This window comes from Hippocampus zosterae, chromosome 10 (genome assembly GCF_025434085.1).
Source record: "Hippocampus zosterae strain Florida chromosome 10, ASM2543408v3, whole genome shotgun sequence".
Taxonomy (NCBI): domain Eukaryota; kingdom Metazoa; phylum Chordata; class Actinopteri; order Syngnathiformes; family Syngnathidae; genus Hippocampus; species Hippocampus zosterae.
This window is the reverse complement of record NC_067460.1, coordinates 11,533,457-11,560,768: the sequence shown is the minus strand read 5'-3', so window position 1 is coordinate 11,560,768 and position 27,312 is coordinate 11,533,457. Positions and strand designations below refer to the sequence as shown.

The 27,312-nt window shown below is 42.6% G+C and overlaps 1 protein-coding gene across 3 annotated transcripts in view; it reads right to left on the bottom strand.

Moving 5' to 3' along the window:
- Nucleotides 1–480: 480 nt before the first annotated feature.
- Nucleotides 481–27,312, bottom strand: part of lrfn1 (leucine rich repeat and fibronectin type III domain containing 1) — a 145,499-nt gene continuing 118,667 nt past the window's right edge. For all 3 annotated transcript variants that reach the window (XM_052077485.1, XM_052077484.1, XM_052077486.1), the window contains 2 exons: nt 7,234–8,623; nt 481–3,197 (listed from right to left, as the gene is read on the bottom strand). In XM_052077485.1, coding sequence (XP_051933445.1) covers nt 2,300–3,197; nt 7,234–8,603 — 2,268 coding nt within the window. In that variant the 5' untranslated portion in view covers nt 8,604–8,623 and the 3' untranslated portion in view covers nt 481–2,299. The remainder of the gene's footprint in view (nt 3,198–7,233; nt 8,624–27,312) is intronic.

The following is a 27,312-nucleotide window of genomic DNA, read 5'->3' as shown; positions in this document are numbered from 1 at the left end:
CGTTTGAAACAAGGACCCATTTTGGACACACTGGCCCATTGACACACATTTGACACACGAACCAATTGTTTGACCAACACACCTATGCATGACACATGGAAGGAAGCATGTTTGACTCATTGACCCAGGTTTGACACACGAGCCCATGTATAACACATATCGACCATGCTTCATATTTAAGATCTGTGCTGACCAACAGGTGTGGATTTTTTTAACATTTCTACATCAGAAATGCAAGTAAACTTTTTTTTATATTTATTTGGTGCCAATTCAGAATCTGCCCTTTAAAAAAAAATCCAGCCCATTAATTTTAACAACAATAATCATGTCATATCGTAATATATTTAGGGTTAGGTTCAGCTACAGGTGATTTTTTTTCCCCCTTCAAACATCCTAGATATAAATTACAATGCACGGTAAAATCTGTACTGCGGTCAAATAAAAAAACAATAATGAAAATAGCTCAAAAATTGAATGGAATTTTTAAATCAATGTCTCTCATTAAAATTTTATGAGAGATTTTTCACGTTTAACAACTGTTTTGACCAACGAATCCATAGTTGACACAGATTCATGTATGCTCCATGAACCTAAAAAAATAAATAAAAATAAAAAAACGGACACATCGACCCATATTTGACATATAGAGATGTGATGACAGGTTTTTAATGTAAAAACTTGCAGCCAACACCCAAATGCTTTTGTAAAAAGTCATGTGACATTATGACTTCCTTATTTTACATAGTTAGTACACATACATCAAATGTTTGAATATACTTAGATAGGTCATCTTTTGCGGTTTTGTAGTCATCTGTCATCTTTTTCGATCTAGACCAGCCAGATAGTGTTCATAATATCCAGTCACATCTGGAGCTGTTTCACGCCATCCAGTCCCTTGAGAAGCGAGGAGGAATCCCTTCACTGTTAAGAAAGGTGTAAAATACGGCTTTTCTGTTGCTGATCCGTTTAAATTATTACTCCGGTGTTGATACATGTCCTTGTATCTTCGTGTCTTCTGTGCACAAGTCTTTTTTTTTTTTGCTGTTGATTTTAAAGTTGCACTTCTTTCCCCCCTCTTTTTTTGAACAATGAAAGAAGAAACACTTACAAACCTCACACGGACAGTCATAAACGAACAATTTATCAAAGAAATAACGGAGAGGTGTTTTTTTTCCCCCAATGACGCCGAGCAGCATCTTCCATTCATACCTTTTCATCTTTTTTTTTGTTCCGTTTGTGAGAATTAAGGCACTGCTGCATTAAAGAAACAACTTGGTCTGACGATCTGCGTATCCTTCCTTCTTTCTGTTTTCAATTGGCAATTGGAATTCAAAAAGGAAATCGTGACTATTATTTAGTTTTTTTTTTACTGCAATGTTTTCACATTGTCATGATGGTTGGCCACAGTTATTACAGTGAATTAAAAAGTCAGAAGTGAAATAATTATTTGTTGCAGCTCTACATCCGGTACAGTAAGGAAACGAATGCAAACGATACCCTTGCTTATCTTCTGTGAAAAAACGAACAGCTTCAATGACATTAAAAAAAGGGAAGTTCAACAGCTCATACATTGTCTTTTTAGAAAAGACAAACTCAGTGCAGACAAGTGCAACAGTTAGAATTTAAATACTGGCAATTGTTATGCTATGTCATGGCACTTCTTAATTTGGCTCCATCTAGTCAGGGAACAACTGCAAGTTGCACTGCACAAGTTAAAAAACAAAAAACAAAAAGAAAGCTGAGCTGCACTGTTTGTTGATGGAGGAGGCGTGTGGCTCCGGCTTCTTATCCCTGAAACTCACTTGTATTCTTTGGCGTTCGACTCAGCATGACTTAGATTTGTTCTTGATTTTACTGCTTGTTGCTTTCTACCGCCTTTATTACGATTCGTCTTACTGTTTATTGTGTATGTTAAATCGCTCCATGTACAGCACTTTGTATGCAGCGATGGCTGTTTGAAAGTGCTCTATAAATACTGTTGACTTGACTTGACTTGACTGATCCACTCGACTCCCAAATATTTAGGCTCTTCGGCCGAAATGTCGGAAAGAATCTAAAACGTACCCTGACGGGTGGTTTTGCCACCCGTGTGATTGATTAACAAAAAAAAAAAAAAAGAAAAAAAAGAAAAGAAAAAGAAAACAGTTGCGAGTCCCGTTCTCAATTGCCAACTGAAAACAGAAAGAACAAATGATGCACGGGATCACTGACAAACATCTCTGGCGTGTGCGGTTGGGGGTGAAGGGTTGATGTCATGTTTCTTTTCTTTTTTTGTCCGTCTGTTCAGCGGCGTGTCCGCTCACACGGTGCTTTCCAGCATCCACTCAGTGCTGCTGAATGTCACCCGGCGGTTGGCCAGGGGCGACGACGACTCGGCGTCCAGCTGGTTGGTGGAGCGGTGCCACCTCGTCTTGGCCCGTCGCGGGTAACTGTGGCTCTGAAATATGGAGTAGTCTCCTCCGTCGAAGGAGAACCTGTGCCGAGTTCGCGCCAGCTCATTGGGCACCAGGAACCCCGCTTTGGACAAGACGCCCTTCTTGTCCACGAAGCGCGGCACCTCGGCAGAGCTGGCATTAGCGCCCATCAGGCACAGCGACATAGCGGAGCCCGTCAGGGTACTGTCTGTCTGGGTGTCCATCTGCGTGTCCTCCGGCGGCAGGCTGGTCCTTCGCTTGGTTGGCGGAGGCAGTTCCACATTCGGAACGGCAGAGGGCGCCCCAACAGCCACTAAGGCTCCGGTGTCCTCTTTTGTCTCATGGTCCACCTTTAGAACCAGCGCCATGCACTCCTTGGGCCCGTCGCGCTGGTCCTCGTCCGAAGCCTGACCCGAGGCCGAGTGCTGTAGCCGCTGGTGGCTGCCGTTGGCCTGCGAGCGAACGCCGGGGTCCGTCTTGTCCTTGGCATCCTCTGGCCCGACGTAGGCCTTGTAGCGGATCATAAGGATGACGATGAACACCAGGACGGATGCCACGATGATGCCGCCGATGATTATGATCATGGTGCCTCCCAGGAATTGGCTGTGCATGAAGCGGCACTGGCTGACCTCGCTGGCCGTGTGGAATTGGATGCAGCCCACCACGCGCGTGGCCGTCAGCGACGTGACGCCGTCGTCGTACACCGCCAGCACGCACAAGTCGTACTCGCGCCCGGCCGCCAGGTCGTTGATCAGGAAGTCTTTGTTGGTGGGCGGGATCATCCTGCAAGATGGAAAAATACAATGTAATTCCTGGTACATTAAGTCTCCAGTTCCAGTTGATTCGGTACTCGCTTATTAATGTGAAGACGAATAGCGAAAGCAGATTTCAGGTGCAAGTCCGAGCTCGAGTCACTGCTCATCCTAGTTCCTTGGTTCCAAGCTAAGGCAGCAAACAACTGTGGCGACGAAGGAACCACTGCTAAGCAGCAGTGAAAATGAAGAAGAAAAGAACTGAAACAAATCAAAGTCGCACTGTGCCTCTACGCACACAGAAATATGTACATGTCAATTGAAAGGACTTCCCCACTCATGTACCTATGTGAGAAAAGGATCTCTTCACGTGTGTTTGTGTGTGTGTGCTTTCCAAAAAGCAGGCACTGAAGTTTTGGACAAAATGAACATTTTTACTTGTTTCGACGAACAAGCATTCATGCTCATACTCACACTTAGGGACAATTGAGAGTGTTCCATTAACCTGCCACACATGTTTTTGGAACGTGGGCTGTAAACCCGATTCCCTGGATAAAATTCCCACGGGGAGAATATGCAAACTCCACACATGAAGACCGGAGCCCCGCACCTCGGTTCTGTGAGGCGGATGTGCTAACCAGTCGATCAACGTGCCGCTCAGTTATCCTCTTCAAAAAAAAAAAACGTTTCAGATTAATGTTCCTGTTCAAACTGCATAATGTTAGTGTGCCTTGTATTCCGTCTGTCTATTTCAAATTGTAATTATTAATTTTTCTTTTTTTTTTTGAATCGCCTTCAGCCTACGATTAAATGTAGCCTCTTGAGTTTTAGCCGCATGTGTGATTCAATTTGAGACTTCCACGAGCCTAAATTGTGCATAGTGATGAATGCGAGGATAAACTGGTGTTTGTGTCCATGTGCCTTGTGAGTGATTGTTGACCAGTCCAGGTTGTACCCCTCAAAGGCTGGGTTTTAAAGGAACATTCACAGAACAAATAGAAATCTCTCCCTTATGTTGGAGTTACTTTGTAGAGGCTTGTCATGTGATACTCCATAGTCCCTCAAAACAAAACACCAAGGCTTTAAATTGGCTCCGAAAATTATGCGACTCATTATGCCCGATAATAAAGCTCAACGGCAGATGCTTTATTAATGCACCGAATGAATAGATGAACCCTGGAAGAGATGCCAGTATCCTTGATTCTGTTTGTGTGTCACATCGTGAATCAGAGCGCAGCTAACAGTATATTTAAAAGACTAATAAGCCCATCTGCTGTTGCTCTTTTTATGCATCAGTATTTTGCCAATGAAACAAAGTAATAATATAATTATAATATAATGTGTTCTCAATGTAGGCGTTTAATAATACAGCACATAAATGGAAATGTACTGTATGTCCAATATGCAAATGTATGTTAATATATGCACATTCATGTATTCCAGGCATCAGAAAAGCACATTTATCCGAGTTAAATGAACTACCTTATTGGAGTGTTTCCTTTTATTGACTGCTATTTTCATGTTTTCAAAATTCCCTTATTCAGTGAACATGTTAATTATTCATAAGAGACATCATTAGCATTACAAAAGACCCGAAAGGATCCATTACACTTACACATTACATAAACTATGAACAACCCCTAAAAAGACCTGCACCACATTATAATGTTGCTCCACTTTATAATCTGGCGGCTTGCATACACAACAGTGATAATAATCAAATAATCATGATAAAATCTGATTCTAAACTTTAAAAACTTTTAGTAGTAAAGAAGTATTTGCTTATTTGCCCACCCCCAATCAGTGAATGGCATGCCGCTGCAACCAAGCCTTTAATTAGCCGACCGCAAGTAATCACACTTTTAACTTGCAGCAAATTAATGATGGCGATTGCTGTTTGGCTGAGTGCGCATAGTGAAATGTGCTGTTGTTATTTATTGTGGTGTAATGATGCTGGAAGAAGGCCCTTTACTCCTGTTTTGCGGTGCTGCGGGCCAAATGGAGACCTCAAAAGAATACACGTCAGCCAGCTTCTGTCTGGACTTTTTGAAAGGTTGCTTAGAGAAAAAACGCCACTGGAAGTTGTCGCAAGACTTTGGGGGCAATTGGTTAGTTTTGTTCAGTGGTTCAAGGTTGTGAAAGTTGGAGGTGACTGTTTCTCAAGTCAAGTCAAGTCAACAGTATTTATAGAGCACTTTCAAACAGCCACGGCTGCATACAAAGTGCTGTACATGGAGCGATTTAACATACACAATAAACAGTCAGACGAAATGGTAATAAAGGCGGTAGAAAGCACCAAGCAGTAAAATCATGCCGAGTCGAACGCCAAAGAATACAAGTGGGTTTTGAGGAGGGCTTTAAAGATGGGCAGCGAGGAGGCTTGCCGAATGTTTAGTGGGAGATCATTCCGGAGAGAGGGACCAGCAACAGAAAAGGCTCGATCCCCTCTGAGCCTTTCTGTTAAATTCAGCACCATCCAATTCTGGACCAAGTCTGAAGGGCTGTTCACACGGCAAGATTTGGTCCGGTGCTGCATCGGGGCTGCCCCAGTAGAGCGTTCACACGTGCAAATTAGCTCCGGCGTAGCCCTGGAAAAGAGCTTATACCGGACCAGATTTGACCCACCTGGTCAAATATTTGCTCCGCAGCAAAAGCTCGATTTTCTGTTTGGCGCATTAGTGTTTGCTTTTCTGAGTGTCATTGAAGTCATCGTTCATTTACGTTTTCGTGGGCGGTCACTTTCGAGCAGAAGGCACGGAGACCGAGAAGGAGAAGGACGTGCCGGTCCAGTAGTCGCTTGAGTTGTGTATATACAGTACGTTTTAAAAAGAACCAACACGACAGCTCGTTTGTTTTCTGTCGTTTTGCTCCGCTGCAGAAACTGCCGTGTGAACGCAAGTGGGGCAGCCCCGACACTGTACCGGGGCTGCCCCGCTCAGCGGCTTTGTACGTGTGAACGCTCCACACAATTTGCTGCGTTGCAAAATATCCCGCAACAAAATATCTCGGTGCAGCACCGAAGCAAATGTGTGCCGTGTGAACGGCCCTTTTGGGAGTGAATGAGTTAAAGGTCAACTGTAAAGTAAATGTAGAAAATCCCAAACGAAATATTTTTATGTCACAAGTCATGTCATTTCAGTAGACATCTCATTCAAAACGTGTACTTTTGTAAACAAATTGTTTGTCAAGTGATACCTTAGTTCTGTCAAGTGTTGAGTGACCAAATTTTAATCAGCCAAGTACTTGATTCGTTACACCTTTGGACTGTTTAGTGTTATTCAGCGCCGTTACTGTTATAATTTGTGTAGGTTTGTACTTCTTGTTTTTGTCCAATTCTTCGCTCCAAAGGAATCTCAGGCTGATCTTTTTCTGATTTTTTTTTAAATTTTGGTATCATCTGTGATGGGTATGCTGCATGTTCGGCCATCTCTTTGTGCTGTCAGTCAGGAAGTGGCGCTCAGGGAAAGCTGTTGACTGCTATGTTAGCTTTGTGTGCAAGCTTTTCCCTGAGAAGCTGAATGGTTACCTACCATATGCTTGTCACTTTTGACCAAAGGGTATTGGTTGTCTCAGTTTAAGAGAGTTCGGTTCCTAATGCGATGTCATAACCTGAATTTGTACGCACGTCAAAACATGTCATGGTCCAACACTAACCTGGGCTTATGCAGCAGCAATAATTCCATAAATATTTGGAAGTAAAATTAGGCCATGAATATAAAACGATCAAACAAAAATCAGCAAGTACCAGAGTCAGTGAGCATTTCTTCTTCTGCCACGTGACAACATATACTTGAGCCATTGAGCAAAGTAGCTAGTTCCCAGGAGATTGTCACCTCCAAATGTTTCGTGTCCATCGCCTCAATATGCCATTCAGATCATTTAGTTAAGAATGGTTGTTGCCATGATCCCCAACAATCTGAATTCTGGATTGAATTACAATATTCCAAAAATATTCATGACAATGCGGAATGTTGTTTTGAAACCATCGTGATCACCACAGTACACTTAATTATTGGCTCTACTGAGATTTGTCACACAAAACATATCTCGATCGTCCTTCGACTAACCTGTACACCAGTGTGTCGTCAACGGTGGTGTTGTACTGGACCTGGTACATTCTGGTGCCGGGGATGTGACGCTCGGATGGCCATCGGATTACGGCCGACGACGAAGTCACCTCGGTGACCAGCACCCGCCTGCCCTGCTTGTGCTTTGTGTCATTGGCCGACTTGGACGAGGTGGTGATATCAGACAGGCCTGGGTCTTCGCGCATGTGGCCTGTGTTGTTAACGAACAGAGGCAGGGGGATCATGTTGACCTCCACGGCGGCAGTGGCGATGCCCGCCGCGTTGGAGGCCACACAGTTGAACGCGCCGCTGTCCTTCAGGGTGGTGATGAGAATATCAAGGGTGCCGTTTTCATACAGAATGGTGCGGGAGTTGTTGTGCACCAGCTTGCCATCGGGCGAACGCCAGTGGATCTCTGGGTCGGGATCGCCAACCGCCTTGCACTTCAGGGTGAGCCCCTGCCCTTCCATCACGTGGGGCTTGGTGGCAAGGTGTTTGGTAATCAGTGGTGGTTCGCAGATGAACTCTTCCTCTTGTATGGACCAGAAATACTTGTCCATGAGGTGTTCCGGGGAGGCGCAAGTTTCCAAATCATCCTCGCGGGTCAGCCGGCGGAGCCACAGCAGCTCGCAGTTGCAGTGAAGCGGGTTGCCCCCGAAGCTGACGGCCAGAGTGGATGAGCTGGAACCCTTTGCGTCTGACAGCACCTGGGCGTGCTGAAACAGGCTGTCGGGCGGCAGCTTCTGCAGCCGGTTGGATGTCATATCCAGGCGAACCAGCTTGGTGAGCAGGGTAAAGGTGCCCGCTTCGATGTGGTCGATCAGGTTGTGGTCCAGGGTGAGCGTGTTGATGTTTGTCATCCGGGCTATGGCTTCCCAAGGCAGGGTGCGCAGGTTGTTGTTGGACAGATCCAGGTCCTCGATGGTGGAAACAAACTCGTCAAAGGACGTGGCCGCTACTTGGTGGATCTGGTTGTTCCCGAGGATGAGGTGTCGTAGGTTGTTCAGGCCTTTGAAATGGTCGCTTCTGATTGCACTCAGGCGGTTTCCGTCCATGTGCAGCGCGCGCAGCGAGCGGAGGCTGAAGAAGGCCTCGGGAGTAATCTGGCTAATGGTGTTGCGGGACAAGGTGAGGTGCACCAGGCTGGTCATGTTGAAGAAGTCCTTCCTGCGGATGACGGTGATGAAGTTGTCGGTGAGCCGCAGCTCTACTGTCTTGCGGTCGATGGTGGGCGGCACGAAAAGGAGGCCCGTCTTGGCGCAGAGGAGCGTCAGGGTGGGCGACAGGTGCTGGCAGATGCAGCGGCCAGGACAACTGTTGCCCTTCACCAGGGCACCACACAGCAGCACACACAGGATCAGCCTCTCCATTCTCAATCGCGTTCCTGTTCCTGAACACACAGAAAGAGGCGATCAATATGGGATGAATAAACAGCGTGAATACCTTTTATTAGAGCCTGCTGCTGCAAAACCCCAATACCTATCCAAGGTAGAAGCAAGTTATCAATGCGAGATGGAATGGGCTTTTCTGAAATAATGACACTTACTGAGATGAAAGACCGCGGCGATACCATCAGAAACCATATCTGTGGAGACTTTTCAGGCAAATAAGCATGCTTTTGTGCTCAAAGCACATGATTTACAAAATGATCACAAAGCACATGTCCCTCAATCAGCATATACATTTTCTTCATATAACATTTTTTCCCTCTTCAGGCCACAGCAGCGTGAAGAAATAAACGTTGTTAGACAAGAAATCTGTATGACCTTTTCAAACACAAAGGCACTGGAGAAAACCCACAAAATGGGATCGCAATATGACATATATTAGGTGTTGATGTTTAGGGTTTGGACAATCTAGTCAACACAGGGTGCGGATATGAGATTGAGTTAAAACTCTGTGAAATTCTAGTCAACAAATATTTAGGGTGGGGTTGGGATTACGGTGAGAGTTGGGTAACAAAGGTTTTGTGTTTTGGTTAGCAGAATTGTGCAGATCTGGTTAGCCAAGGCAATAGGGTTGGGGTTAGAACAATTGTGCAAATGCGGACATCAAAAAGCCTCGTAATATTTCGGACTGCCTCTGATGGATGCTTTTACTCTCAACTTTTCTTTTCAGGAAGCTGGAGATGCTCCAATTTCTATTTAGAACTATTGATTTTCGTCTCAGAGAGAACCCGCCTGTGGTGACAGGTGGAAAATGTGATCTAAGGCGGGAGCGAAGACAAGAGGCCCCGGTGGCAAACGGATGTTGTTTCCAGCCGCTCTCGGCCAGCCTTGGCATCCGTCATGCCGGCAAACGCCTAAAGCTTCATTGGGAATGAGGAGAGCCTGTTAGCTTCAATCCAATGAAGCAATGAAAAGTGACTTTCCATTTGCGGAACAAGGAGAGGACCGTAGCGTGTTCCCAGCTGCCCTTTTTTCACTACCTGGAAGTGAAAATCGAACATGTCAATTAAAAAGCAAGATGTCAAAAGCCACTGACAATCTGTCATGACTAATTTACCGGCGCACAGGATTAAAAGGCGTAGTGTCAGTCCAGGGGTGCTATTTCTGTATTTAACACATACACAAGTCGCATTGTATTATTTGATGCAGGCATTGTAAAAATATAGTAGCATGCATCCACGCTAGCATGTTTTTGCTAGCATAGGAAAAATACACATTTATTTTTGTGAATGCTAACACTTTGTTTTTCTTCTTTCTACCCCCCCATGTTGCTGCTGTAGACTGTAAATTTCCCCAGTGTGGGACAAATAAAGGATATCTTATCTTATGTTTTTAAAAAGGCAGCAGGAGCAAAACTGAATTTGGTTGTACTTTCGCAAAGTACTCGTTATTTTTTGATGAATACTCATCCTCAATTCCATTGAAGACCTAATCTTCTGTATCTGAAATGAACAGCTGGGCCAGTTCACCATGAAACAAGCCAGGTTCTCTCGCATCATTGTCAGACTCAGTCTCGTTGCCGTGCGACTCCTCAGAATTAACGCCAGCTTTTGGCGAAAGCACGAACAACAGTGCAAGGAGACACTTTAGCCCAAGCATCCACAATCCATTCACAAATTGTGGCGGAACTTGCTCGGCGCTGCCTCCCAGTCTGAGTAAAGCTGTGTTCGCCATCGTTTCCACCCCACTTGCAACTTCACTTTGGCTGTTTTCATCCATTTCCATGGCAACCAAGCACAACAGTTAAAGCCGACTTCACAAGCCCTGTTGTGCGTATCGCTACTGTGCCGGCCCTCTTCTTCTCTTTCATGTGGTTCACCGGGATGTCGAAAGTGAGCGGCACCTCTTCCATGTTGGCAATATGGTTGGGCTGGATGTGTTTGTCTGCAATCTTTTTGTTCACCTGCAAAGTATCCTTGTCCCTCATCGTTTGCGGTAGCTCAAGCGGGTATGTAGGAATATGGGGATTGCTTCAGAGAACAGTCAAGTAATGGAAGCCAAATGAGTCCGGCAGAGCGGCAGAATAAAGGATTACAATCTCCAAGAAAGCATCATTATTTAATGTAACATTTTACTGCAGGTGGAGCGGACGATGGCCAGCTTTTCCTTGTAATCCGCCGGATGTTGGAAAAAATTGAGGATGTAATTTCAATTCCTCATTATTTGGCACTGTTTCCGTTATTTCCATCGGGAAAAAAGGAGGGCGTGATTTCACATGAAGTTTTTACGTGTCGATAATTACAGGGGTTGACTTACACTCTGTCACTCGCGAATGAAGCGTAAGAAGCAAACACAGCAGTCTACATTTCCATTCAGTGCCACATGTTGTAATGTTACAAAAGATGAAATTTTGCCACAAAAAGCGTTGTTCACTATCTGTCAGTGTTGCTTATAGTTATATCAGTCGAGTTGAGTTCACCGCCATCATACAATACTTCTCAAGGTGCTTCTGCAGGATGAAACCAACCAAGATGTAGAAGTGTAAAACACACAAAAGGTAGAGTGATACCTCCCTTTGGTTTGCAGGTAACCACCATATGGCAGTTCAACACAACCTAATGTAACTTTAATCCGTGCTCCTTCTTGTCAGACAGCACAGATGGACTCAAATGCATGGCATCAATCAAAGAAGATCCAAATTATAGTCTTTTGTTTATGAAAAGCTCCTTGATAAACTGGCTGAGAAAACTCCAAAACTCCACATGGTACAACTTTGGGGGAGTTCATACTTTAAGGTGCCGTTGTACAAATAGATTTGCCTTAAGCCACATCCGCACCGTCTGCTGAAAGCATTTTCCAACCAACTTGGCGTGTAAACAAGCTCCAAAATATGCGTGAAAGCCTTAAAGGTGTGCGTGATCTTCTCACAGAAGTGTAAAGATGTGCACCCCAAAGCCAACAAACACGCACACCAAATCCACAGAGCCTCCGCTGACATCTGCTGCTGCTGCTATTTGCTCACAGAAGGTTGGATTACTTAGGGCGACGCCACTTTGAGCCATCGTTACTTTAATGAAGCATGTTTACACGCGACATTATTAGTCCAAGGTGCTCATTTTAGGATTCTGGCTACTACTTTTTTTTTTTTAAGGACTTTGCTATATCATTAATTGCAAAGGAGGAAATTGAGACTTCATTGCGTGATTTGAAGTCAGCTTAAATATGTATTCATTGTGCCAGGGAGATGAGCTATGAGGATGAGGTATGTGCAGTCAGTGACTTATTGTCTGTGACATGTCTAGATAATATCAGTTTTACTTTGCGCAAAACCAGTACAAGTAAGAGTCATTCACTAAAATGGCTTATCTTAGCGGTTGGTGCAGTTATTACTTTTCTGTAATGGCACACCTCTTTACAATGTCTTGCTAATTATTATAGGTGATAATATGAAGACACTTTAAAGACACTTTAAGTCACCAAGCGCATACCAAATGCTAACTGATTGAGTGTTTTCACTTTTTTGTTTTACCTCAACAGTTGTTTCATGGTATGCATGTTCTGTATAAATGGTACATTGCCTCGATTTATGCTGGTGACAGTTTGACAGTAACAGATTTGTTCCATTTCCATTACATCCTATGGTAGTAATTGATTGCACTGCACACTCTAGACGCAGGGGTGTCAAACTCATTTTTGTCGCAGGCCACATTGTAGTTACGGTTTCCCTTGGAGGGCCGTTATGAATTTTGGGAAACCATATAAATGTTTAATCACCTCCACAGATTACATACACAGCATACAACAAATTGATGGATAAGTAGTTTTGAAATCAGAAGTAAAAAATAATGACTGTTATTGTAGATTACATATGACAATTTGACATTTTGGTTGAGCAAACATCATGGAACTTGACGTGCTTGACTTGCTTTCGTGAGCCACATAAAATGATGTGGCGGGACAGATCTGGCCCCCGGGCCTTGACTTTGACACCTGTGCTCTAGAGTGCACTCATTATGCATGAATGCAGCTAGAATGCCTACATGTCTGATCACTCTCCAATGTGGCCACCTACACATGCATGCACATGTAAACATGCCCTTTCATAGGGAGGCACTAAGTGCCCAGAAAGTGGGAATAAAGAAGATAAAATTACTGTACCTGCGTGTGTATATCTGCTGTTTTTATCAACCCGCTTGGCTGAGATGCCGCTAGGAAGTGTTTGTGCTCTTAAAAGACGTTGGCAGCAAACACGCGTTCTGTGTCAGGTAACACACGCCTGGGCGTCTTGTGGTCAGCGTTTTTTGTGATTAACACACACATTAAAAAAGAAAAAAAAACGAGAAGCGAGGAAGAAGATAGAGGCGCGGGTAGCGGACGAGTCATCAATTTGAACAGCACTTCAAAAGCTAGCAGTTCAGAGAATGCCAAAAACGGGAGGACATCAATCAGGGTGTCCAATAAGGCTGACAAGGTTTCCTCTGGAATGTAAAAATAAATAAATAAAAGAATACAACCAAACAGCTGGGCCTAGTTCGGTCACAAATGTGTACTGCTGTATTATGAAATGTATGACACAGGACAAGAGTGGAAATGCATATTCACAATGCCACGGAATCAACAGTGAAACTTTCTCCAAGAAGGTGTTTGCCCAGCTGTGCACATGCATCTAATGCTGCAGATTTCATCTTCAACATCGCATGAGATATCCAATAATGAAGGGATGCAACAGCTTTAAAATATTTCACAGACAGTGGCATCATTTCCACGGCGCAACAACATAAACAACTGAGATACAATATGCGACATGTCATCAAAATCAAAAGTCTAGGGCCTGCACGGGCACATTGTACAACAAATATGAAATAAAATAAAGATAACTCAGGCCCAGCTCATTTAATCAGCCGATATAAGCGCGATTAAAATCCACAAAAGTCAGCCTTGTTTTTTTTTTTTAAATATTCCAACACAAGACAAAGATAATAACATTCAAAACACTCCCCCCTGCACCTCCCCCCAAATCATCTGAATTGTACCCATTTTTCTCTCTGTTATAAAATAGAAACGTATACTAAAGAAGAAGGTATTGAAAAGCAGTCAAATGCCCTGCCTGTAATGCATGTCTTTATTTTTGTAAGTGTTACATGCATCAACCGCTTGATCCTCACTAGGGTCGCGGGGGGTGCTGGAGCCTATTCCAGCTGTCTTCGGGCAGTAGGCGGGGGACACCCTGAACCGGTTGCCAGCCAATCGCAGGGCACACACAGACGAACAACCATCCATGCTCACACTCAGGCCTAAGGACAATTTACAACATTCAATCAGCATGCCACGCATGTTTTTGGAATGTGGGAGGAAACCGGAGGACCTGGAGAAAACCCACGCAAGCACGGGGAGAACACGCAAACTCAACACAGGAAGGCCGCAGCTGGCGCTTGGCCATGTTTCACGCTGTTAATGTTTTTGCTCTTCTCGGCAGTTATTAATGATAACCGCAACCCTGCTCAACGAAAATAGACAAAATCACTCTGTCACGAAGTCGGGAGAATTTCAGTAACTCAGAGTTTAACTGATTCATGGCTGCCTACTATTACGGACTTGGGCAACATGAACATTTTCAATATTGCTGAATACTTCAAGATCACCCACAGTTGGGAAAGTGACATTGAGAACTTTAGAGAGGAATAATATAGCTTCCTGCAGACAAACATAACAGTTAGGATCCTCGCTGGGATGTGACATTGTCAGCATAAACAGCAATTAGACGGCGCGGATATTGAACTGTGCTCCGGCCTGGTGTGACCCCCTGTCAGGATAGAGGCCTAATTATTGACAGCTTCGCTTCGTCCTCTTCAGCGGACCCCCAGGCACGGGAACAATGCCAGCACCGAGTCATTTCTCCTTAAAAGGTGGAGGGGGAGAGATGGGATAACGTAAACTGGGCGGTGCATTTGCATTTTATAATTACACCAATATGAAAGACGCGGCCCTCATTTGCATCGAAATCTATCAATGAGACACTTAAACCTTGGTGACTTTGGTAATTACATCTTTTTTCAGACACAAGGTAGGGAAGTTATTTAATAAACATGCACCTAATTAATTGCCAGCCTGTTCGTTTCAATTTCAATGCCCTACTCTCAGAATTAAGGAACCCAGAGTTGACAGTATTAATCATTTCTATGCAAGAAAGCGGAAAGTAGTGACTCTTATGGGAAAAGGTTGAACAGCAGAATAATATTGAAGCTGCTATGTATGTACAGGTATGTATGTACCGTATTTTCCGCACTATAAGGCACACCTAAAGGCATTCGATTTTCTCAAAAGGTGACAGTTCGCCACATAATGTGATGTGCCTTATATATGGATAAATATTCAGATTTCTTGGAAATAGTATTTTAAATGTTCTGTAAAGCGCTTGGTTACAGCTGTAGTTGTGAAAGCTCTAGATAAATAAAGCTGAAGTGTATTGTATTACCTTTAGCGTAGTTCCCTCTAGTGGATGCGTAACGCAACTGCAGTCACTATTGTAGCTTCTATTCTATGCGTATTATAATCCGGTGCGCCCTTTACAATATATGCAAATAGTTTTCAATTAGGCCATTTATTGAAGGTGCGCCTCATACTCCGAAGTGCCTTATAGTGCGGAAAATACGGTATGTACATGATAGTAACACCCTATCCATCGTGGATTCCAGGTTCGCGTTCCCAGAATTTTATGGAATTTCTTTTGTAAGTTAATAACATTTTTCTTCGAAGTCTCGTTTATATAAGGCACGGGCTATTTACTGCGTTGATGGTTCTTTTCTTTTTGAGGGCACTTCGACGCAGGGCACATCCTGCGGCTTGCAGAGATGAAGACCGTCACAAAATCAATGAGCCGGATCTGTGACGTTCATGACAGGAGGCCAACCGCTTAGTTTCTCTCCTTCTTCGCTGAGTAGAGAGGGGAGGGATAAGCAGTTACACAAACCCCAGACAGACGCGAGGAGAGATATTTAGCCACTGTGCACACTCTAGTATGGATGCCTTTTTGCTGTGTTTATTAATAAGCATTGTCCTAAAACAAATGCAGAAATTAAATGTAGCCTACCAGTTAGAGGATCTTATGACTTACTAAGAACAATTAAAATACAAGTTCGATGTTTCTTCATATAGCACATCTCCTAAATGTTGTTTTTCAATAAAATAGATTGTGCTCAATGGGAAAACGTTTTTGTTTGCCCAAATATTTCCCCAAAAGTAAATTTCTGCGTTGGAAAGTTAATACTGTCACACCGCAATATTTTTGCTTCCATTCCGCCAGTGATTTGTTGTTCAGTGAAATTCCATTGGAGATCACAAGATTGCGGCACACTTTTTAGTTTGAGATGATGTAACCGAAGAATGAAAACATCCTGCATTTCAGGCAGCAAATAATCGTTTTTGCAGAAATCCTTTGTAATCCTGCTTTTTATGTCTACAGAAAGCAACGGCTGCAGGTTCATTTTATAATGTACTCTTTGGGCACAATTATTAATGCATTAATGAGATCATTTAAGTATGTGTGTTTGGAAAAAATGTGATTTGCTGACTGCAAACACAGAGAGAAGACTACGCTGCCGCACTAATATTTTTGGGATACCCTTTCCTCTTGCGCTCTGTTTCAATGTGCTTGTATTGTCTTAAAAGTGCATTTGAATACCTTAAATGCCATAAAACATTCCTACAGAGTATTTAAATAGGGTATTTCTATATTGCAGATTTCAATTATTGCAGGGGGGGGTCTGGAAATGGAGCAAACCTCTCGGCCCAGAGGTTGCACTCAAACTGACTCACAACCCGAATGAGGACAAGGAATAGAGAAAAGGGAAAAAAATGAAGTAGCGACCACAGCTTAAAAGCAGCAAATGGGAAATAAATGAATTAGAATGATCTCAGCTCATTTTCCACAGTTAGATCATTCGAGTAAGTCACCTGTCTACTCAGTCATTTCCGAATATCTCTCTCGGCGGCATAGTGTTCCTCCATAATCAAGCTTGAATAATGTCGATTTGCATGCTGATGAGCTCGTTCTGGCATCTGAACCTGATTTAAAGGAGTCTCATAGCAACAGGCGCAGATACCGATTCTGCTCTCACAGCCCCCGCGAGTCATGAGGACGATACAAGGCGAAATGAATGATTGGATATGGTGTTGTTCCAGACGGGCAGCGTCACTTTTGTGCGCAAATTGCCTTCCCGGCTAAGCCAAAATAGTAATTTAATGAATTGGTAGCCTTTTCCATCATGGCGCAAAGATAACCTGTTGTGCAATGTTGAATTGTTTACAGTGAGAGAGCTTTTCTCATTTAAAGTTGTGCAATAATCATGAATACAGAGACTGTTGTTTACTGTCAAAGGTTAGATAATTCAAATTGACTCAATCTAATATAAATGCATGTACACTACGAACATTTAACATAAAATGGAGTCTTGAAGGTTGATTATTAGCCATGTTTTGGGTTCAATACAATTCAGCCATAGTATATCGTGGCAATAAGAAAAATATTTTCCAGGCTCAAAGTGTCAAGATCACAAAACCTGAACAGGATGTAGTTGGAAATGTAATATTGATCACATTGTTAGATTCATTACACTGATTTAGCCTTTTATGATGTTTTGACATAGGTATTAAGATCCACAAGGCAAGGTGTACAGGTGGGTGGCTGTTTAAAATCGGTATTACAAACAACAAAGATATAAAAAAAAATAAGTAAATTTTGAAAACTGGGACATTTTTAGAATAGGATTATGTGAGTGTATTGACGGAAACAAAATGGAAAATACTGCTCACAAAAAAAGGACATTACAAGTGTAAAGTTTTCAAATCAAAGTAAAAAGCAGCATCATATACTGACATTTCATTCCTGCAATGTGCACAATGCAGCAAAATCTCACTGGCACCTCCAGAGAAATTGCTGAATAATTTCATACTCTTAAAACAAGGTGGGCGTGGGACAGTTTTTAAAAAAAGCAGAGAGAGAGAGATAACAGCAGGAGCTGCTATCAAGGACACAGAGGCATGCTGAATGACACGCGGCTTCGTGCAGTTCCCATCTTTATTTCTGGACAAAAGCAGCGTGGGGAAAAAAATATATATATATTTTTTCAAATCGTGTTCCAATGTGTTTGTCATTTCTGCATATTTCATTGCTGTTTGCTTTCTTTCAAGCTGGCTTGTTAAAGCCTAGCTTTGTCCTTAGTGGCCTCCCACAGCCTTGCTGGCTGCGGATCCTCTCAAGCAGTGCCTGATGCCAGCTTTCCTTCACTTTTCTTGGTATACGTGATTGAGCCAAGGCGAGATGAAAAGGTGCTTCCTTTGGTGCTTTCACACACACACACACACACACGCACACACACACACACACACACACACACACACACACACACACACACACACACACACACACACACACACACACCTTATTTTCCGCACTATAAGGCACACCTAAAAGCATCCAATTTTCTCAAAAGCTGACAGTGCGCCTTGTAATCCGATACGCCTTATATATGGATCGATATTCTGATTTATTGGACGTAGTATTTTAAATGTTCTGTGAAGTGCTTCGTTAAACCTGCAGGGGTTGTGAACGCTCTATATAAATAAAACTGTATTGCATTCCGTTAGCATAGCTCCATTTAGTGGATGCATAGCACAACTGCAGCCACTTTTGTTTGCTTCCATTCTACACGCCTTTTGTATATATATTGTACGCTTATACTGACACGATTGTTAAGAATGCTAACTACAACAATCAAATGAAGTTGAAAGATACATTTAATTTTTGTTGTTGCTGTTTTTACCAACCTCGAAATTTCTGATTCTACGAGAGCCGTCACATGTTTTTGCACATAAGCTGCTAAATGTGCTTACAAGTTGAAAGAAAAACTGTTCTACTTGCATGCTAGTGCGCCATGTTCAATGACGCATAAGGAGACGCTAATGAGCTATTTCTGCTGTGTACATACAAATGACGTTAAATGCGTGCTCACGTCAGGACTCCTTAGTCTGATGCTGACATGGTGTGATAAAGTACTATGGGGAAGGACACTTTCACACTGCTGGTTTGGATAAAGCACTCAGTCGCCTGTTATTTTGACATGCTGCTATATATAGCGCTGATGCTTTTTCATTATTAGGCGTCATCTCTGTGCACTAACCTAATGAGGCTTGTCATTAGCGCATAATGGATTCACACGAGACATGAATGGCCGTTTTATTTCAAATGAAATTAATTTTACATAAAGTTGTTGCATTCTCAACATAAAAAAAATCTGAGGCATGGGGAGAAATAAAAGCGGTCATATAATGACAAAATATATGTCGCGTTATTAAGTAGCGGTAAAGAATAATTGTTTCATTATTTTGTGCTCAAGGGCTTTTTTCGAAAGGCTCAGGAAGAAATAATTGTGCTATAGGATTCACCCCAATGCAACGATGGCAAGTGTTTTTCTTCTTTACTCCCCGGGGGAAATCAACTTCAACAATTCCCCTTTTCAGTATTCATCATACCATTTTAATGAGTAAGTTTCTTAAAAGTAGAGCAGGACTTCCACTCACCCGGGCTTTCCCTTACATGGAATTAACTGTTCGTGGAGTGAAAGTATTAATCCGAGTAAGATATCACTTGTTGTTCTTTTTTCAATTAGATTTTTTTATTTTTATTTTAATCCAATTCAATCATACACTACTGCTATGATATGAAGTTAAACTATTCTTAGAGCTAAGTTTAAAAAAAAAGTTAATTTAATCGATTTGCGTCATTGTTCCCCCAAAAGTGTAATGTAGTTATCACAAAGTAGAAATAAGGAACTTAAAGTTGTTATTATTACGGTCATTGTTGATAAATTTGAGCCAGGACATCCCCTAATTTTGATGAGTAAATTCCTTTTCATGAAGTAGTAAGAGATAATTGGGAACTTTTTTTTTGTTTTGCTCATTGGCTATCACTGCTACTATGCAATTGTTTTTTTTCCTACAACTCCCCCGACTATGATGTGTGAGTTATATTTAAAGTACTGAAGTAATAAGGAATTTGTGATGAACTTTTCAGAAAGTAGAACAAAATAATAAATTCTAGTTTTCTTGGGGGACCCCCCCTTTCTTGGTGCTACATTTCAAAAAGTCGTCGAAAGAGGGAATAGTTTTTACTTTCTTAGGCTGAAGGGCTCCTTAAAGTACGTTTCATAAAGTAGTTGAAAAAATATATATAGAGAGATTTTTTTTCGCTAGTGGGCTAACTCTACTTCGGCATGTTTAGTTGACTTTCATAAAGTAGCTATAAGAAAAGTGTTTTTTGTTGTTGTTTTGTTTTTTCGACATACTCAAGGGATCCCGTGTTATGTAGTTAACATGCCATATAGATATAAAAACAAAACATTTGCTTTTGTCGTCGTTTTTTTCCTCAATTGACTATGTGGATTTTATCTTTCATAAAGTAGAATGAAGCAATGCATTCATTTGTCCATTTGATCTCTCACTACAGTTGCAAGGTCAAACTACAACCGAGTATGGCCAACCCAGACGGGCAGAGTTTAAAATATATTTGCTCAGTAGATCGAGTGAAATGCTAAAGATATGCTAAGTGCTAACAAAACTTCTTATGTATGTACTGCATGTGATAACCCCCACCCATAAAGTTAGCACAGAAGCTAATAGGGCTGGACCTCCATACCAAGGGTGCCCAAACCCAAGGCTGCAGACCAATACCGGTCCGTGGGTCATTTAGTACCGGGCCACCCAGAAAGAATAAATAACTTGCATTACTTCTGAATGATGTTTTATTTAGAAAAATTACCAGATTCTTTGTTCCATACGGATGTAACAGAGACTCCGTTCATTTTTCTTCATTTGACGCAGGTCAAGGCGTGCTTTTCGGTCACGTGATAGGTTACCGTTAAAATGAAACCCGGGAGCTAGCAAAATTAGTAAAAAAAAAACAAAACAAACGACTTTGGAAAGTTTCTATGGGAAGGGGAAAAGGACCAGGCAGGAGACAGAAAAGCAGTTTCAAGAAAAAGAAGGCTACATTCAATAGACAGTATCAGGAGTCCTACTTAAAATACGGATTTATCTCAATGGGAGATTCCCACACACCAAGCCCACTCTGCAAAACATGTGACGATGGTGAATCGTAATTTTTCATGCACTTTGTATTTGCTGTGTATCTTATTTTGAAACACATTCAAATGTTACCATTGCGACAAGAGTGCTGCGGCCAGGGAGGACGTTCCTCGTGTCATGATTCGTGTTTATTATGATATTTTGAAAATGCCACCGTTTTCATGCAGGTCATATCATATTATTTTGTTGTATTTATCCGCCACACCTTAAAGGTCCCTGAAAATATGGTCTGACACTAAATTGGTCCGTGGGGCAAAAAAGGTTGGGGACAGCTACTTTATACAATAAAACACCAGAGTAAGGGTTCAGAGTCACCATGGCGAATGTTGCGTTTGCACACATCAGCCCATTTATTTGGTTGAGGATGAAGCAGAGCGAGTTCATTGAGAAGTTATCATTGCGCTGCTGGCGAGCCTACAAAAGAATTGGATCACAAGCCATTTGAAGGAACCGACATTATCAGAGATTTCTTTTGCATGTCTGTCTCGAGTTAATTAGTGCTTCTGATGAATTGCCAATTAAATCTAAAATGGGGTCCAAAAATGCCACGCAATTAGAACAAATTCTCAACAAAACATTGGCATGTCATATCCAATTCCCTTGGGGTGCCATTTTGTTGCTCCTTCTGAAGACAACATGTTTTGATGGCTCTGTTTTTTGAAATACAAAAATGTGTCACTTTTTTAACATTTACAAATTAGTGACATCATATAACTACAAATGAATTACCCTGCCACATAAACCAGGGGTGCTCAAGCCTTGCGAACCTCCTCCAACACACCTTATTCAAATGTAGCAAAAGTACAATTCTTCTCCTGTCGTGTTCACAGGATGCATTATACGTTCTCCCAGTGGCCAAAGGGGGCACCCTCAAAGGAGCAGCGAAATTTGTTTCCATCCATCCATCCGCAACACTACTTATCCTCGTTGGGGTCAAAGGTGTGGTGAAGCCAGTGCTGGCTGACTTTGAGCAAGAAGTGGAATACACCCTAGACTGGTCACGAATCAATTGCAGGGCAAAAAAAAAAAACAACTAACAAACAAGCATTGACACTCACATTCACACCTATGAACAATTTCCAGTTTGACTAAACTCCACACAGGAGATTTTGAGCCGAGATTCGAACCCAGAGCTGCATAACTGTAAGGTAGACGTGCCCCCCAACTCGCGCAACGTGCTGTCCGAATTTTTTATCTCCAATTTGTTCAAATAGGGTTCTCAATTAGCGGCCAATCTGGACGCTTCTTCCACACAAACGGCCGCAGTAAAATAACCAATTGAAGCAGTTTTCCATTGGAATAAAAGCCTCCCTCCTTAAGTGACAAATTGTAAATTGAGAAGCCAGCCCGGCCCGGCAATTTGATGCTATGCTTTTATTTATTCCGGGTTGCACAGGTGTGCGATCCGTCCGCTCATTACAAAACAAGGAAATGAAGGCCTCCCCGGCCAATTAGTGGACACCATAACTAAGTCTATGAATACTAGATAAGCTTGATTAGTTTTAGGTATTCCCGCTGATCAAATCCAGTCATAAAACATTCAAATTAAATGAGATGAAAGGGAGCGGGAGGGGCCGGGGCGTGTGGCGGCGGCTATTTTTCTATTTTCTGCCGTCGCGCTAGCACGCTGCGCCACGTCCGGCCCGGCGCCATTACGCCGCTTTAAGAGTAACGTTGTCCGTTAATGCTTCATACACGGCAGCTCATGGCGCTGCCAGGAGTGCATTACTCCATCTCCGCTTCACGCCCCCTCCTTGCCGTGTCCCGGTGAGCCAAAGTGAATTACAGCAACAGATTGGGCGCTAGTGTCATCCGAGGCCCGAGTGGACGGGAATACCGTTGCCAAGTCTTTTTCAGATGTGCAACGGAGCAGCAAGATAAAGGATAGTGACAATTTGGGATGAGAGCCAATGCGAGGTGTTAGCTCGGCGCAGGTCGGAGAAGTTTATTCCTTGGAGGAGAAATTGAGAGTGAGACTTTGAAATACAAGCCACACTCCATCGGCGATTGGATTTTAATTCAGCATGCCAAGCAAATCTATCCGACTCCAGAGAAAAAACTGAATGAGGAAGATGGTTTCAGAATGCTTCAGTCAGTCAAATGCTACCACTGGCTTCAGACCCTAATCTGAAACCCTAAACCAGTTTTAAAGCTTTACCTTTAAATCCTGATTTGAAATCATCAAACAAAACTGAAATCTGATATTTAATCCTAATCCAGGCTTCAAACGCACATCTGAAACGAAAACCCAAAATTAAAACAAGTAGGAAACCAAAACAAGTTCTTTGAATCCTAATTGAGGCCTAAAACCCGAATTTGAAACCCTTACCCAGGCTTGCAACCCTGATTGAAAACCCTAAACCTGGCTCAAAACACAACATTAAAACCCAAAGTCAGGCTCGAAATTGTAGTTTGTAACCCTTATCCAAATTTGAGTCCCTGCTTACAAACCCTAACTCTGTCTGGAAAATCAAATTTGAAACCTTAACTCAAATTTAAAACACTGATTTTTGTGTTGACGCCCTAATTTGATACCCTAACATTTATTTGAAACCTTAAGATCATTTGATTGATGAACATTTGACCATGCTTGAAGCCCTATTTTGAAACCGTAAAGCTTTCTTGAAACCCAAAGATCCCATCCAGGATTAAGGTCCAACTTTGAAACCTAATCTTGAAACCCAAATATGAAAACCTCGAACCCCAAATACCAAATGAATCAATCAAGTGGGGGTAGTTTGGGAGGCCATTTTCTGATCTCGCTGGACATAGGAAATTGCTCTGATGAGTTTCGTGCTGAAGAAGGCCACCAAACAGCATTGGGATGAATGCAAAAACATTGAGAACACATGCAGAGAATCCGTCAGTCTTCTTTTCTTTTGACGTCTTCCAGGAAGCTCATATTGTTTTGAAGAGCAGCTCTTCTACAATTGCCCCTTAAGTGAAAGCAACTGTACTTGTTATTGACTGAACGCCAGGCGAGACACCCACATGGGAGACTCTCACGGATTTCTTTTTCTCTGCTCTTTGAGGCTTGTTTGTATTCAGTCAAGAAGGGGAGGCCGGGGAGGGGGGGGGGGGGGTAGACCTGATAATGCTATTTTTGGATAATAATGTAAATGGATTCTTAAAGTCAGCGATAATGAACGAGTGTGGGCATGAAGTGAGCTCGTATGTGTTTGTGTGTGCAATGACGGAACCATTTGATGTCGAAAAAAACCCCCCAGATTGCCCAAGGGGGGCGTTGAAACAAGGCTCGCTTGCTGCCTTAACACCGTCCGCCGCCCCCAAAAACAGTTTGATGTACAAAAGAATCAATAGAGTGTCAAGATGTGTTGAAGTGACTCAGTTCTCCAATGAGAAGAGATTTGAGTGCGCAAGCTCGACCGCCTTGGAGCTGCCTGCACGTACGAGAACATTTCTGTTGACTTATGCTTGTGTGCTGATGCCTTTGATTTTTTCCCCCCCAACATTTACACTACTGTGCAACCGCCCAAGAGAGAAGCGCTGCTCCACATCTAGGTGTCTCTAATTTGAAAAGATGTTAACATTCTTCACTGTCACAAATTGACTCATTTGAAACCCTAACCATACATAACCCTACATCTAGTCGTAAACAATAACACCAAATTAACACCCAAAAGCCCTAAAAGCCAAATTTTACACCTTAAACTAAAGCTTGATTCAGCTTCGGGGCTTCTACTGAAATTTACCATTTCAAACGTATACCGTATACATGAAATGCAAGACGACGACACAAAAAGTGAAATGAAAAGGTCATTTCCCAAACAGCTCCAGAGATGCTACATTTTCTGAGCATGGCAAGGAGTGCTATTAACCTGGAGCGTAAGCACACGGGCAGCTGGCAACAAAAATTACCGTCATTTCCGGACTAGGAGGCGCTACTTTTTTCAACCCTGCGGCTTATTTAATGATGCGGCCTCTTTCAAGATTTTTCCAACGGCTGCCAGGGAGCGCTCGAATAGAAAAGGTAGCAGCGAGACGCTATCATGTGTCACAGTGAAAACAACCGGCCATGAGAGGGCGCACTTCCCCTGTGTTTTGAGCTGGACTGCTTGCATGGGTCTCTGACAGACTTGACTCAACACAAAATAATTTTTAGGAAGGCTTTATTCCCGACTGAACATAGAAAATGTACAGTATTAATAAAATAGAAGACTGAGATATGTCAAATGGGACTAACAAATGACTAACAAATAGAAACATATACAAAACACTGGTGTGCACTTCCTGGCATATGTGACCGAAACACGTGGAAAACTACTCATCTCCCTTGCTTCAAGGCTGTTCACGCGACCCATTGTGCGACAACGTTCGAACTCCCAAACGACGATATTTTACTTTTAGTATCAGACGGGTTGCAGTGCCAATTGCAGATGCTGTCATACCTCTGTCTTTAACCATAATCCGTTCCAGAAGGCTGTTCGAAAAGCGATTTGTACAAAATCTGAAACTATTTTATTAGCCCATGATTAGGGGCTAAACAAAAAAACAGATTTGCGTAAATCACAACAAATAAGTCTGCTCACAGTGAAGGTGACACAAGGAAGCGTCACTTCCTCCTGTAAAGAAGCCGAGAGGAGTCGAGTGGCGTATTCGGGTTTGATCAGTTTGGTAGAAAACCGGTTTTCGCTCGTACCTTTCCTTGTTGCGGGCTACAATGTTTTTGTGCGCGCAGCCGTGAACTAGAGCGGGGAGTTGGGTTGTTGCGCCTCGTGCCTCTTTAGACATGACAAGCTGGATTCAATTATCGGTACGCTTCAAAGAATCTTGAAATAAATAAATAAAAACCAAGGGCATGGACTTGCTATCACAACACAAAAACACACCAGAGTGATAAATGCCTTTTCAGGAGTTAAAGCAACGGCAAATGGAAAAATGTTGTTTGTAATCTATGTTCTATATGAGTCGAAACACGAATTTCTGGCTAATATTGCGTTTTTGAACTTAGAAGCAGCTCGATAATAATAATCAGTTGGAGTTTGAATTGGGCGAATTGAGGTCATGATTATCAAAGCTAGGTAATAAGTGTAAAGTACAAAATTTTCTATACATACATATGTGTATATACACATATATAACAGAGGTTTGGTTTGTCGCTACTGCAACTGTTTAAGGGTGTCTGACTCAAAGGTAAATTACCGGTAAGCAAAATTCATTTTCACCTATTAAACTGCCTTTGAAGAGTAGTCCGCTCGCCGACTGTTGGGAGTCATCCAGACATTCGAGGTTCGATGGAAACGGCCAAGTGGTTGTGCTCCATGGCGGAGCACCATTGGCAGTCGCTCAAATCATTATTGAGCAATCAATTTTACATGAGAAAAATCTTACAGCACCAAACAAAAACAACACCGAAAAGTGTAAAACCCCCCAAAAAACAAAAAATGATGACCTCATTTATTTACTCATACATTGATGGACTCGATGTAAAATCAGGGGCCGAACACATCGCTGATCTACTGGCAGGAAGCCATGACATATTCTCTTGTATGAATGGCAAAAATTGAGAAAAACAAAACAAAACCAGAATCCTTTTCTTTTTGGTTATGCAGGACGAGTGAAGCCACTTGCTGGGGAAAAAAAACATGAAGAGGAACAGCCATAATGTCCAACTCACTAGCGGGCTAATTAACCTGGTCAAGCCATTTCTTTTGAACCAATACAGTGCAAGTGGGGGCCATCAGAGTTCTTTGTTCCTACCACTGAGTAATTTCCTCTTGGCTGCAGACAGCACAGAGGTTATGGTCGCAGCGGGTGAGAGGTAGGCCGACAAGCCATCTCCCACAGGGAGATTGCTATTTTTACTCTCAACAAAAGTGATCTTCTCATGGATGTAGTAGTTGTGTGTCAATCACATGATGAGGGGGAAAAAACAAATTTAAAAAAACCCACCAGAAGACAGATGTTAGGGGGATTACAGGTGCCCACTGCACTTCAGATGGGCACAATTATTCACGCCTGACTGCTCTCTGAAGACACAGCACAGATCATTAACTCCATCCTCTCGTGCGCCAGCGTTTAATGAACACTCGCATGCTAAAAGATGTAAGGCCTGAGCGTTAGGTATGGCTGCGCTTTATGGACCATCTCGACTTCAGAGAGTCCACCAGCAACCATCCTTAACCCACATGGATCACATATTTCATATTAGTAGCAAGTAGTAGGTCATCTGTAGGTTCAAGGAAGTTAAATGTAAGACTTGTTAAAATCTCACACCTCTCATTCAATGTTTTTCATTAAAATAGTTCTTACAAGTGCAGTCCAAACTGTGCGCATGGGTTGGACTTTTCAATATTTTGGCATTATCATAGACAGTCGCAACTACAAAGGGCCGTTTGCGCCATTGTGGGAGTGAACACAGACAACTTGATTCCTGGCAAGTTGAAACGGCTCCACTAATTCCCTTTCAGCGCACAAGAGGCGCACAGTCCACATAGCAGAAGCGTAAAGGAGTAGCCGGAATGTGTGCAGGAGATGGGCTTACAGAAAGGGTGTTGATTAATAACCGCAAGAAGCTCTCCACTTGCGG